The sequence below is a fragment of the Pseudochaenichthys georgianus genome, chromosome 13 (genome assembly GCF_902827115.2).
Source record: "Pseudochaenichthys georgianus chromosome 13, fPseGeo1.2, whole genome shotgun sequence".
NCBI classification, from domain to species: domain Eukaryota; kingdom Metazoa; phylum Chordata; class Actinopteri; order Perciformes; family Channichthyidae; genus Pseudochaenichthys; species Pseudochaenichthys georgianus.
Window position 1 is genome coordinate 37709293 of NC_047515.1, and position 15592 is coordinate 37724884.

The 15592-nt window shown below is 42.4% G+C and overlaps 1 protein-coding gene across 1 annotated transcript in view; it reads left to right on the forward strand.

Annotated features, from left to right (window-relative positions):
* Positions 1 to 12416: 12416 nt before the first annotated feature.
* LOC117457056 (cilia- and flagella-associated protein 337-like) overlaps positions 12417 to 15592 on the forward strand; it is a 45018-nt gene continuing 41842 nt past the window's right edge. The window contains exon 1 of the mRNA XM_034096925.1: positions 12417 to 12484. Coding sequence (XP_033952816.1) covers positions 12443 to 12484 — 42 coding nt within the window. The 5' untranslated portion in view covers positions 12417 to 12442. The remainder of the gene's footprint in view (positions 12485 to 15592) is intronic.

Sequence of the window (15592 nt, forward strand, 5' to 3'; positions counted from 1 at the left end):
AAAGGTGATCAGAGTTGCGATTAAAAATGTATTTCTGAGGAGTTTACTTGCTGTGGATGTGTATGTCCCCTGTCTCTGCATTTCAGTTGGTTTAGAACCCTTTTTCTTTCTTGGGACAATTAGAACAATTGTATCTAATTGTGACATGAGTTTCCTTTTCGTCTAAAGTTTCATTTCCCAACCTTAGAGCACCATTTTCCAGTCAATAGTTTTAAATGGTGCCAGTACAGTATAGGTGATAAACTAAATAAACATTTAACATGAATACAACTAAGAAACAGGGAGTCCGCGGGGTCTTAAAAAGTATTAAAAGTTGATCAATCAATTTAGCGAAAATTAAGGCTATTAAAAAGTATTAAAGGGCATTTTCCAAGGTGTTACATTTTGTAGCTTGTTTTCAATAAGTATATAAATGGTCCAGAGAGGTTGTGTTCTACAGTCTGCCTGAATGTAGTCATGGCGTAGGTGTGCAGTGTGATTCTGTGGAGTTTATTGATGGCATCCCGTTGGGTTTGACGTCATCTGAACAGGATGCTTGATAGCGCGTGAAGGTCCGTTTACGCCGGTTGTTAAGCAACATCCTTATGGGGAAATGCAAGTCTGCGTCCAAATGGTGGGAAGATAAGGAGGAAGGACAATCAATACTGTATATAGTCAATGTGAGGTGAAGTGTGTCGCCAAGGTAACCGGTTAGAACTCAAAGTGGCCATGAGGTCTTAAAAGGTATTAAATGTGACTTCAGGATTCCTGCGTATACCCTGAAGAAAACAATACATTCTTTCATTATCGAACCGGTAAAGGGTCTATTAAAGTGACATAAATCCAATAGTGATGAAACGCCTCCATTGGACTCCTTTGTTTACTTTCGGAACATAATCACATCACTACGTAACACTCACTTTTTAAATCCTGTTTTTATACAATATGAGAATCCACCATGAAACTCTTTGAAGCCAACATATTATTTTATTTCTGCTGGTGATGTGTTTCCCATTGTAACTGTGGTATAAATAACCAACGATGGCAGGATGTCACACTGAGATATATTCAGCAAAGCTTTCAAGGTTTTTGATCCGAAAATCCACTGTTTCAATGTCGGATACTTCACATCAATGAGCAAATCCCTAGTTTTTATTTTGTACCTCAATCTTACACGGGGGAGTGTGAGGAGTTTTTGGAAACAGGCTGGGCTGTAGAGTCCATATTCAAAAGGAGTTGAAGGTCATTGCAGCACGCTGAAGGACACTTGGTTTGGGAAAAGAGGAAGTAACAAAACTGTAAATGTGTTATGTAAGACAACAGGACAATGTGACCTTAAAGAAGAAACCCAGATATTTAGAATGCAACATGTGTCCTCTGCTCAGAGATTTCATTGATAGAAAAACCTGACTTTCATTAAGCATATTCAGACAGTAGCCTTTACAGCAACATTGAAACACATGAGCACATACTACAGTTTAAAAAAGCAGAAATAAAATCTGAGCTCATAGAAAAATAAGTATAAAGTAGTATAAAATAAAAATGCTCAGGTAAAGTACAGGTACCTATTGAGTAAATGTACTGTCCATCTTGGTGCCAGGGTAACAACCTCCATCTCAACGTCAGCAAAACCAAAGAGCTGATTGTGGATTACAGGAAGCAGCAGAGAGCGGGACACGCCCCCATCGCCATCAATGGGACTACGGTGGAGCGAGTCAGCAGCTTCAGGTTCCTCGGTGTCCACATCACTGCGGACCTGACATGGACTCTTCACTGAGGACCTGACATGGACTCTTCACACCACCACCATCACCCAAAAAGCTTGACTGCGGCTCTTCTTCCTCCGCAGGCTGAGGAGGTTCAACATGGACCCCAGGATACTCTGCAACTTCTACAGATGCACCATAGAGAGGATCCTGACCTTCTACAGGTGCACCATAGAGAGGATCCTGACCTTCTACAGGTGCACCATAGAGAGGATCCTGACCTTCTACAGGTGCACCATAGAGAGGATCCTTACTGGCTGCATCACGGCCTGGTACGGCAGCTGCACCGCCCTCAACCGTAAGGCTTTGCAGAGGGGGGTGAAAACTGCAGAGAACATCACCAGGACGGAGCTGCCATCCATGGAGGACCTTTACTCCCAGCGGCTCAGGAAGAAATCCCTCAGGATTATAAAAGACCCCCATCACCCCAGCCACACACTGTTCAGTCTGCTGCCGTCTGGCAGGCGCTACCGCAGCATCCGGACTGAAAGCACCAGACACAGAGACAGCTTCATCCCACAGGCAATAAGACTGTTAAACACCTGAACTGTTGAAACAACCTCCATAACATTTATCTGCTACTTAGTAATTATTTATGTATTTATCTAATATATCATATTCCAATAACTTGCATATAGACTCTTATTGCACTATTTCACTTTTTTAAACTATTTTTGTATTTACTATTTACTTGCATTATATTTCTGTTTATCTGTGTTATTGTGTTGCACTGTTGGAGGACCCTGTGACCTAAGATTTTCATCGTCATAACTACTCTGTAGCTATGTTCGTACTGTATGACAAAATAAAAACCTTGAAACTTTCCACCACTGCCTGTATCTATTGCGAGAGATTTCTTTGAGTACTTATCCACATTTAAAGTACTTTGAAGCAGCAAATCTTCCATTATGCTTGATTTAATCTTAACTAAGTGTGCGCAAATATATGTGAACCGTAATTATTTCTCTTTCTCGCCTTGAACCAAATGTGAAAAGATAACTCTTAAACAAGAGCCATGAAAAGAGTGTTGAAGAGGCATTTTTCTTTTTTATTAATAATTAAATTGTTCTGTCACTTGAGAAAGATTTCCTGAAGTGGGTCTGTTGTATAAAAGTGTTTAATTTCCACTCAGATGCCCTTGTGTTTTTCTTTCTCTGCATGCACCTCCCTTTTCCTAAAATCCGTACCAATCCCCCCCCCCCCCCCTTCATATTCCAGCATCTTCATTCTTCTCCCTGTATAATAGTGGATTTTCCATAGTGGATTTGTGGTGGGGCTATTTTTGGGCTCCCATACATGCACCACTGTAATCCAATTGTGATAGTGTTCATTTTTAAAGCTTCATTATTGAAATTGCTGAGACCTAATTTTCTGATCCTATCACCACTGAAGACCCCCGTAATCAGCTAATTCAAGTTATTCCAGGCCATTAAGTCACTCGCGGGGATTGGGTCGTGGTCACTGAAGCAGCAGGAATGATCATATATGCGTTGGATATAAAACTTTTGAGTGCATTCATGCTTAAAGTCAATCTATTTGAAAAATGCAGAGACTATTTTCCTACTTTTTGCAGTGTTGGAAGAAGTAGGCTACTCGCGTATTTGATTTACGGTGGCCGACAGGTGCACACATTGCAAAAGAAACAACAAATGAAGAACCATCTTCACCAACTTGACAACACATGAAGCTCAGCACAAGTTCAACCAGGAAGACCTTCTTTACTCATTCATTTACTTTTCCATGTTACAACTCTCTCTCCTCTCAATAAGTGATCGGGGCGTCACTCCCAATCACTTCAACCTTTTAAATCTGCTCTCCCCTCCGACAGCTGTCATTTCAGGTGACTCAACGCACCCCTCCTCCACCCCTTTTTCACCTCCCGTCCCTCTGAATCCAGGGTCAAGTTAAGCCACGCCCCTTCAGACCGAACCCAACTATCCATTCACCACCACCAGTGTCTAGACCCCGGGGCCGGGGGGTTTCATCGGATCGGTTCTCCCCTCCCGAATGATACTCCTGCACAACAGGGCCTAATCTCCAAAAAAACATTACATTCATTTGTGTATTCCTGGCAATAAATATGTATTCTTACATCAAAACCGTCTCTCCTGATTGAAATGTTCAGGGTTGTAGTGCCGAGAATTAGGAGTCGGAGGCTTACTAAAAGTGCTGCACAAACGAAAGGCTGCACAAAGCTCAACAGAAACCAGGGGACACTAAAAAGTGACGCACACTGCGGGGTTTATTGACATTCAGGGATTATAAAGTTGCAACTGTCACTGTTGGCAGAGTTAGGCCCCGGCCACACGAGGACGATAACGGTCGTTTCCGTTACCGTTCTGTGTCATATAGACCATTCGGCCACACTAGGACGACAGAATACGGCACTAAACGACTGCGGTAACGATAACGGGTCCCAAGGTGGATAGAACGGCATACGCAACGCTCTGGGGTGTCCAACGGCTCCGTGTGTACTAGTGTTAATTTCGTTGACTAAAACTATGACGAAATATGTTCGTCAACGACCTTTTTTTCCATGACGAAAACGAGACGATGACGAGACGGCACCGACGGCAGTAAACAATAACTGTAACGAAATCATCATGCAATATCGTTGACGAAAAGTGACGAGACGAAAATGTAGTTTACTAAATAAAAACGATGACAAAATCTCTCTTTACTTTCGTTGACGAAAAATGAGGAGACGAAATATTATCAAAGATAACGTTACATCTCTGATAGTCAGTTTTTCTCCCAGCAGTTCCATTTCCGGTGCTGCGGCAGAGCAGCAGCTGTTTCTGTGCTGCGCGCGGCGGTACATTTGAATTACACCGGGCAGCGGCACACTGTGAACTGTCAGGAAGACTCGGGTCTAACTCATGGTCTAACTAACCTTATTTAACAGAAAATAAAATGGCAACAACAGGGCTTAGGAGCAGTGGTCGCGTTAACCGAATACCCCCCCGTCAGCGCGAGTGAGTGATACATTGTGCACTCGATGGATAATAATGGATTATGACGGAAATGTTACGATCCTGTCCGTCAAAATGACTGATAACGAAAAAGTCTAAAGCCACCACTGCTTTAGAGAAAGAAACAATGTGATATTTGGGCCCATTTTCGCTACAATGAGGCGGAGAAAAAAAGCGAATGCATTGTTTTATCAGAAGGGAAGCAATGTGGCCATAACACAGCTGGTACAAACACCACAAACCTGACCAGATACTCTCTGCAAAGCTGCTTTCTTAATCATTCAACGTGTTTTTCATCAAATAAGGACAAGATAATCTTATTTATTTATATACTAAAATGACAAATTATTGGTTTTGGCTAGACTAGTTTGACTGAAATGTTCTATATAATCTGATGACTAAAAAAGACTCAACAGTTTTCATTGACAAAAAGTAGACTAAAATAATTAGTTTTCTTTGACTAAAATAAGACTAAAATGCTCAGACTTTTAGTCGACTAAATCTTGACTAAAATGTTTACTGTTTTAGTCGACTAAAATAAGACTAAAATGTTTACTGTTTTAGTCGACTAAAATAAGACTAAAATGTTTACTGTTTTAGTCGACTAAAATAAGACTAAAATGTTTACTGTTTTAGTCGACTAAATCTTGACTAAAATGTTTACTGTTTTAGTCGACTAAAATAAGACTAAAATGCTCAGACTTTTAGTCGACTAAAACTTGACTAAATAAAAACAGGATGAAGGTGACTAAATATGACTAAAACTAAAAAGTAAATTTAACACAGGACTAAGACTAAATTAAAAAATAGCTGACGAAATTAACACTAGTGTGTACGCCCTATACCAGGGGTGCCCAACCTTTTTTGAACTGAGAGCTACTTTTAAAGTTGCCAGTCTGCCGAGATCTACCAGTCCAAATAGAGAGGCGTAGCCATTACTGACAGCCTACTACCAGGTAAATACACACTTCTACTTGAATAAAACTGACCTTTGTACGATTAATACTTCATAAAATACTGCAGATCCTTTATCTTACCTCGTTCTAATCTACACATATACAAGTATTTAACTGAAGTTACACAGTGTTGTTGATACAGAGTTGGAGTTTATTCACACGTCACTACAGTGGGTAATGTTTTCAAGAAACATTGAACAGTGCTGCCACATATGACACAGGAAAAAAGAGAATACTCTGAACCCTTTCTTTGCCATTATATAAAAATAGTGTTGCTACAAAAGTATAAATTAGGCTTACTAATAAGAAAACTCAGATCTGAAGCTACACAGGAATCTGCTGCAACAGTGCAATAAAAGAGACACAATTAATAGAATCAAACCCTTTTGTTGCATTTTAGTAGATTATAAAAATAAATGCCTTTAAAATAGGATGCAAGCAACACTAGTTTCTTAACCTGCATTGATAATAGACTATAATCAATTTAAGTTTGCATTCTTATACCATTTTGTACAATAATTATAATGAATAAGTTCAAACAAATTAAAACTTACAGCTGATTAATAACGGTATCTAACTTGAGTTTGTATTATATCAAAAACCTGTTGAAATGCTTCTGTTATTTTTACTGTCCCCCAAAAGCGCGTCGGCAGCCTCCAGGAATGCTTCTTTCACAACTTCGCCGTCTTTGAAAGACTTCATGTGTTTGTCAAGAGCGTGACTGACACGATAAGATGCTCTGGTAGCAGCCTTGCTCTTGTTGTTGGGCCTGGTGGAAATGGACTGCTGTGCATTTAGCTGTCCTCTCAGGCCCCTCCCCTTTTGGAGCGTGGGGCAGAATTAGGAGGGAATTCCGTCTCGTAGCGTTTGTTCACTGTTTTGAAATGCCGCTCCTAAATTACCCTTCTTCGATAAAGCCACGCTCGCATTGCAGATGAGACAGATGGACTTTGAATTGGAATAGATACAAAAATGATCACCCTCCCACTCGGAATGAAAATTATATATTTTGGGCTTTTTTGCTTCAGCCATAATTGCGGTCTTGTTTGTGTGCAGACTGTCACTCCTGTTGACACGGAGAACGTCAGCGAACAAGTGCCCACTGCCCACCAGCCACGCCCCCACACATGGGGTCACGCTGGCCAATCACAAAGCTTTGGTGCGTTCAAGTGCATTATTCTGGCACGGGAAGATTATGTTATAGGACATTAACGATAAAACAGAATATTGTTGTTCTATTTTTAGACACATCTCGCGATCGACTGGGAATCTCCCCGCGATCGACCGACTGGTTGGGCACCCCTGCCCTATACGGTCATTTTCTGATAATGATGAGGCAATAGCCCCGCCTCTCCCCGCCTCTGCTGCTCACCCCCGCGTCAAAGTAAACTGCACCCTGAATTCAGATTATTTATCTTTCTCTCATATGGACCTAAACGCGAGTGAAGTCTAATCTGACAGGACGGAGACACGCAGCTCTGCTCACCTGCAGCTCCTCCCGCTGCAGCAAAACACACACTTCAAGTCAGATCATCACCCTTAGCTATTTTAATTACCTCTCAAACTCCCTAAACTAGTTATATATGTTTATTTTTACTGTCGGCCGGGTCACTCATTACTGGATCAGCTGCTGCATGAGACGACACTGACGCTGTCCGAAGAGAGGGAGGAAAAAGAGAGGCTCCGTGTATTTTATTATTATATTATATAGAGTCGTTATTCATTTGTTTTAAAGCTCAATAAATAACAAAGAAGACCTTTGACCGGGACTTTTATAATTTTGTCCGGAAGATTTAAACTTTAATACACGTTGACTGGCGAAAAACAGAAGTTAAATTCATTTCTCACTTATTCTGACAATGTACTTAACCCCAAATAAAAGAACCCAATAAAAAGAGTTATTCTGCCCTCGCAAGAATACTTTTCGGATTGCAGGCTTGGCAGATAGCTTAACACGGAAATAAACACCCAGGAGACAGCAGCTCAGTTTTGGATGTTTACTGATTATGTTCCATTTTCATTTCCATTTTCATTTCCATTTTTATTTCCATTTTTGTAAAACTGAAATACAAACAAAACCCCAAGTCATGAGACATTGTCACATTAAACACTAAATAAACAAGAAACAAGACTAAAACAAACATTCCAAACAACAGAGTACCTGTTAGCATAAATGCTACAAACATTTTCACAGGCTAACAAGTTTAGCATCATAATGCATCATAATGCATATAATCAATTTAAATGTGCAACTAAGTATACACGGACAATATATGGAATGGTACTTACAGACATAAAGACCCTAGGATTTGAGCAAGGATTTAGTTGACAGGAAACAACCCATGTGCTCCAAAGACAGCCAGAAACAGGAAACTATGGCAAGCATTTATGGACACACAGTGCAAAACCCAAAACCCTTTGCAGGCCCTCTCAAAGGGACAGCACAAGAGTTGTTAAATAATAGTGAAGTCACGTTGTAATAACAATAACTCATCTCTCTCGGTTTTTCTTTTCGAGCTTTGCTAAAAGCCACTGTGTCAAGTGTCCATCTTGGGTTGCCTTCCGGACTTGTCCAATATGGCGGACCATCTCGCACATGCGCAGTACCGATCGGGCAGGGGGACGGATCGGGTAGTGACAGGAGCTAAACGGAGCTGTCTCGTGTGGACAGAAACTTTCCGGTGTCTATTGCGTGTGGACGGAAGCCTTTTTTGTGATTGCGATCGTCCTTGTGGGGCCTAGTCTGTTTCTTAATTGTAGGTGTTTGTCAGTATATTCAAAATGACCTACGTTAGCTACGTTAGCTTGTTAGCTTACAGCAGATCTACAACAATATCTGAATTATCACAATTTTAAATAAAGACAATAACTGTGTGTTGCACCTGTCAGCCACCATTAAAGGTAGGGTAGGTAAGAATGGAGAAACCAGCTCGAGTGCGCTAGAATTTGAAAGTATGCAGCCGAAACAAATCTGCCCCTTCCTTCAGACTTCCTTACAGAGCCCCTCCTCCAACACACACGAACACGCTCATGACCAATGAGGGCATGAGATAATTTTGTGCACAGATGGAAGGCTGACAGGCAGGTAGGCCATCCAGTTATTTTAGCCGGGCCGGCTCAGATGATTGGTTGTGTTTTTACAGCGCCACGGCTTCCACAGATGACATTTTTTTATGTATTTATTGTCAAAGCATTTCATATATTCATTGCTATCGGGATGTTAAGAGCATTCCATGGAATATAACTAGAAGTGTTTCTGAAGTAAATTACCTACCCCGCCTTTAACTTGAGTAAGAATACAAAAAATAATGGTCTTCAAAGAAACAATTACAAGTAAAAGTCCACATTTCAGAATTGTATTTATGCAAACATACAAAAGTATGCGATTTAAGTAAAAAAAAAGTACAAATTCTTATAATATTATAATAAAAATATTTTAGTATCATCAGCTAAATGTACTTCAAGTATATATATAGTATATAGTTTCAAAAGTAAAAGTACTCGTGATGCAGAATGGATCTTTTCACAGCATTATTATTGTTCTTATATTATACTGTCTTTATAAATGTATAAGTATTGTAGTTTGTCAAGAGTGGGCAAAAAGTAAATACTGTGTAGAGTACAATACTGCATTAAATCACATTATGTGTTTTTATATAAAAAACACAACCGAGTGCCAAAATAAATGTAGTGGAGTTGAGTTACTTTCAACCACTGCTTTTGTGTAGTGTGTGTGACCCACAGGAAGTCGTCTGAAAGGCTTTTTAACGACACTGCTAAACTTTGCTGTTGTGTGTTTTATTTTTGTTCAGATCACCACTTTTGTTCTCGCCACAATGCACGAACACTTTTATGAGTGGCAGTAGAATACTAATGTTCCTGTGAATTGTGTTTCCGTAGCAATGGAGTGCATGTGTAATTATACCTCACACAGATTATCTTCTCTCCAGTGCCTAATCTGTGAATAGAAGTCACACACACACACTCGTACACACTGTTACATACAGGGCACAAACAACTCTTTTTGACTAGTTGGTTGCCAGGAAACTTCGCCTGAGTCTTTGAGAGTGAGGGATAATAAAATGTGTGTGTGTGTGTGTGTGCGTTGATTGCTCCTCGCTGGCTTTAGACAAAACTCCGGACAGACAAAGACTCTCCTACGGTCCGGACCCAGGCTCGGCCAGCCTCGACCAATCAGAAGCCGGGGATTTGTTTGAAATGTCATACAATTAAGAAAGGATGTTTTAACACCTCAGAGCTGGGGGAAGTTTTACCCGGACACCCGTTGTGGACCGAGAGGGTGAAATTGGTCGTCTTGGTAAGTTTGGATTTTCTTTACTCTCTCTTCAGCTTCAAGATAAAATAAGATTTGGTAGTTTGTGTCTGTTGTGTTATATATATATATATATATATATATTGTAATGGAGAAAATATGACAGCATTTTACTCTGAGATATAAAAGTATAAAGTGGCAGATAATGGGAATACTTAAGTAAAGTACAGGTACCATAAAATGATAGTTAAGTACAGTAATTGAGTTAATTAACTTAGTTACTTTCCACCACTGCACATTTACAGATATTAGAGAAGATATTGAGGGTCTAAGGACAGAGGGTGTCGTATTGTCATACTGATATTCTGAACAAACTGTGAAGACCACTGAGACAAATGTAACATTTGTGATATTGGGCTATATAAATAAACATTGATTGATTGATATTGAAGGGCCCTATTACAGTATGCTTTTTGGGGGTTTCTCTTTCCTGTAGTGTCCAATATCGGTTTTTGTGCATGTAAATGGTCTGCAAACGCTAAAATCCCGAATATCCCTCCAGAGGGAGTGTCTCACCCACACTCTCCCCCCCTGCCTAAAATGCCTACATTGTTTACTTCCTGAACATAGTGACATCACTATGTAACATTCACACTTCTATTGGCTAGCCTCCAACACATTTTATGTGATCAGATCAGATTTACTCACGACTGTTTCCACTCGGGCTTTAATACAGCTACACCATTGTTTGGTTTCCATGGTAGCGCGTCTCTTTAGTAGCGCGCGCAACTGACACATACAGAACTACAATAAGCATGTGTAGATGTTCTTTTCATCTTTAAAAGGCAGTTGCCCCACTGCGAGGCTCCGGGCGCTAGCAGTTCTAACATCTCCGGCGATCCACCCCCCCTCGTGGTGGTTTTGAAATGCTCCCGATTTCTGAGGTCTCAATGTTGGCAAGTATGCAGGCAGATACATAAAGAGCTTTTTGAACATTAAAGCATGGAGACATGTCACAGTAGAGGCACACAATACTAATATGAACCTGACAATTAGCATAATCTGTCCTCTTTAACATGTATACCTGCAAATTAGTGAAATATCTATAAAGCAACATCTATTTCCTGATTCATAACCTGCTCGTCTGAAGCATTTGCACACACTGTGAGGGCTGAAAAGATACAGCTACTTGACAGTGATGTGATGTTGAGAGGCCAGATCCCATCATTGCAGCTTTTTGGACAGTTTGACTGCAGTGGATGATACTTTGTGCAACTTTAATAAACCCTAGACAGAAATCCAGCAGTGACAGTTTGGATAGAGTTGACTGGACGTCAAGGAGATAGCCAGTGTGATTTATTTGCTAACTGTCTTCAACCTATTGTGTTTTCCCCCCGTTGGGTAAAGTACACACAACAACACAGCGGTTGCATGTATAGTAAATGACAGTAAGCAGCATTTATATTAATACCAGGGTTGGGAGGGTTATTTAAAAATATAGTGTAAATGAAGAAATGCCGACTTGTTCTGTGACAAGCAGCTGGCATCAGTCTGTATCTGAATATAAACATATCTGTTGCTGCATGTCTTACATTTGCTGACACTGTAAATAACGCTAGATCATGACAGGATCCACTGCAGATAATCAGCAGTGTAAAAAAGATAATAGCAGCAGCAAAGCGTTGTTTTGTCCTTTCACTACACACCCTGTCATCTAAATCTCCGCTCAGTTTGATGCCACTTCCAGTGAATTTGTCTCGTAAAGGTTTTTGTCGGGATGAAAATAAATTGCCGCCCTCCCTTTGTGTTTCCCTTTTATTCAAAAACACACACACACACACACACACACACACACACACACACACACACACACACACACACACACACACACACACACACACACACACACACACACACACACACACACACACACACACACACACACACACACACACACACACACACACACACACACACACACACACACACACACACACACACACACACACACACTAACTTTTATTCCTGCTGCTCCTCTACCTGACACCAGTATTTTATTTCACAGTACCTGACAGAACAGAGACTTGACATGCTTTGGCAACCTGCCTCCTCCTCTTCGGGGAAACTCACTCACCCCTCTTTGAAAGCCACTGAGCTGAGGGGAAATGTATGTTGAAAATGAAAAGACCTTATTCAACACAGACATGTTTGGGTAGAGTGAAAAAGAGCCAACAAAAGAGCTGCTGCCGCTGAGCTGCATGATTATGGTGACATGACAACCCGCTGAGAAACAGCTATAGACGGTATAGGAGAGGTGTGGGATAACTCCAGCAGGGAACATCTTCTTTCATCATGTTACACCTCGAGATGCGGGGAATCTATTATTTTCTATCGAGTCCTTTATTACTGTCCTTGTTTGGTGTGTTGGCGATTGATTGACAGGTCTGAGGTGTAACCATGGGAACGCGGATGGAGGTGGCACAGCTTGAGGAAAGGATGAACATTGAGGACTACAGAAAGCTACAGGGACTGTTCCTGGTGAGGGTTATTATGTCAGTTTTAAAGACTTATATTATGCTCTTATCTATGGTGGCCCACAGGTGCAAACACACTGTCCAAAACATTTCCATTAGGAGAAGCGTGTTATAAACCAAGATACAGGACGCAGGACCCAAAAGCAGGATTCGGAGACAGATGTCCAAAAATAGAATGTTCTTTAATCACAAATTAAAATCGTACTTTCACAAAAAATAGAAAGTAGATAAAAAGCCAAAACAAAGTTGTACAGCAACACAAAAACTCACTTGACAAAAGGTCTAAATCCCAAGGTAGGTATCAGGAGTCAAAAGGCCTGGGTGCTCACGACATGAAACATAACGAACTGACAAAGGAACAGAGAAACACCAGGACTATATATAGGTGAGGGGGATGGGCACAGGTGAAAACAATCAGGGCAGGGCCAAGCAATCTCACTGGCGGGAAACACACAAAGACAGGAACTGTGGGATCTGAAATGACAGGAAAGATTACTTTCAAAATAAAAACATAACTAAACCTAACATATCTGTCGAGTCACAACATTACCCCCCCCTCTAGGGACGTCTCCTGACGGCCCAGGCAGATTAGGATGTTGCCTGTCGAAATCCCTGATCAACTCCTGATCCACAACGTAGCGAGACGGGATCCACATCCTATTCTCTGCTCCATAGCCTTTCCAGTCAACGAGGAACTGCCTGCCACGTCCCCTTCTCCGGACTGCCAGCAGTTTCTTTACTGTATAAACAAGGCCACCATCAACCATTCTGGGGGGTGGCGGAGGTTTAGTTGCGGGCACCAAACTGCTTTCCTTGACAGGCTTGATCTTCCCAACGTGGAATGTAGGGTGGACCCGCAGGGATCTGGAGAGTCGCAGGCGCACAGACACAGGGTTCACGATCTTCGTTATTGGAAAGGGACCAACAAACCTGGGGGCTAATTTTCTTGAAGCGACATGGAGGGGTAGATCTTTCGTGGACAACCACACCTTCTGCCCAGGCTGGTACACTGGAGCTGGCCGGTGGTGTCGGTCAGCCCCCCTTTTCATTGAAGAAGAACTCCTTAGAAGGGTTCGACGGGCAGCCGCCCAGATGCGATGGCAACGTCTGACCAGGGCATGTGCAGACGGGACCAAGACCTCCTTTTCAGTCTCAGCAAACACGGGTGGTTGGTAGCCAAAGACGCACTGGAAGGGAGTCATACCAGTGGCAGAGGTAGGAAGAGAATTGTGGGCGTATTCCACCCAGGTTAGATGCTTGCTCCATGATGAGGGATTCTGAGCCACCAAGCACCTCAGACATGTCTCCAACACTTGATTTAATCTCTCCGTTTGTCCGTTGGACTGGGGGTGATACCCAGAGGAGAGGCTAGCGGTGGCTCCAATGAGACTGCAGAACTCCTTCCAGAACTTGGAAACAAACTGTGGGCCCCGGTCTGACACAATATCCCTGGGAAATCCATGTATCCGGAACACATTGACCATCATAATTTCCGCCGTTTCCTTGGCCGAGGGTAGCTTGGTCAATGGAATAAAATGAGTCATTTTCGAAAATCGATCTACCACTGTTAGTACAGTGGTCTTACCTTGAGACACCGGGAGTCCAGTAACAAAGTCCATGGATATGTCAGACCAGGGCCGTTGGGGAATGGGCAACGGCTGCAGCAACCCAGCCCGAGGCATGGAAGAGGTTTTGCTGCAAGCACAAACAGGACAGGCATTCACATATTCACCAACATCTTTAGCCATGGACGGCCACCAGAAACGCTGCTTAAGTGCGAACATGGTTCCTCTAATCCCAGGATGACAAGTGAGCAAGGACGTGTGAGCCCAGTGAATGATCTTGGAGCGTAAGGGCACTGTAACAAACAGCCTATTAGGCGGACACTCACTAGGTGCTGGACTCTCAACATTTGCTTGCTGCACCTCTTTTTCTATCTGCCAAGTTACCGCTCCTACCACACGGTTCAGTGGTAGGATGGGTTCTGGTTCCTTGGCAGCAGGCTCAGGGTCAAACAGACGGGACAAGGCATCTGGCTTGGTGTTCTGGGAGCCAGGTCTAAATGACAAGGTAAAATCAAAATGACTGAAAAAAAGTGTCCATCTAGCCTGGCGTGAATTCAGTCTCTTAGCCTTTTTCATGTATTCGAGGTTCTTATGGTCTGTCCATACCAGGAACGGCTGAGCGGCCCCCTCTAGCCAATGTCTCCACTCCTCCAAGGCTTGTTTCACTGCCAGTAGTTCACGATTTCCCACGTCGTAGTTCCTTTCCGCTGAGGACAACTTACGGGAGAGAAAAGCACAGGGATGGAGCTTATTATCCTTTGCAGCCGCTGAGAGAGAACTGCCCCCACACCGAGGTTAGAGGCATCCACCTCTACCACGAACTGTCGAAGTGGATCTGGGATGGTGAGGATGGGAGCAGAGGTGAACATCTCCTTTAGAGCTTGAAAAGCATTAGCAGCTTTGGAGTTCCATTCAAACGGGACATGAGGAGAGGTAAGTACATGTAGCGGGGAAGCAATAGAACTGAAATTTCTGATGAAACGTCTATAAAAATTTGCAAACCCCAGAAACTGCTGTAGTTTTTTCCCGTTGACAGGAACTGGCCACTCGGCCACGGCACTGACCTTGGCAGGGTCCATCTTTAGTTGACCGGGGGCAATGATGAAACCCAGGAACGATGTGGTTTGGACATGGAACTCGCACTTCTCTGCTTTAACATAAAGTTGGTTCTGTAGCAGGCGGTCGAGGACTTGACGGACATGCTGCTGGTGGGTTATGTTGTCAGGAGAAAAAATCAAAATGTCATCAAGATATACAAACACAAACTTATTCAGGAAGTCCCCCAACACCTCATTTATGAGGGCCTGAAATACTGCCGGTGCGTTTGTCAAGCCAAAAGGCATCACTAGGTACTCATAGTGTCCACTAGGTGTGTTAAATCCAGTCTTCCATTCGTCCCCCTCCCTGATTCTCACCAAATGATAAGCATTCCTTAAATCCAGTTTGGTGAAAATGTTGGCGTCTTGCAAAAGTTCAAAGGCGTAGGAGATGAGTGGGAGAGGGTACCTGTTTTTGATGGTGATTGCGTTCAGAGGGCTGTAGTCTAT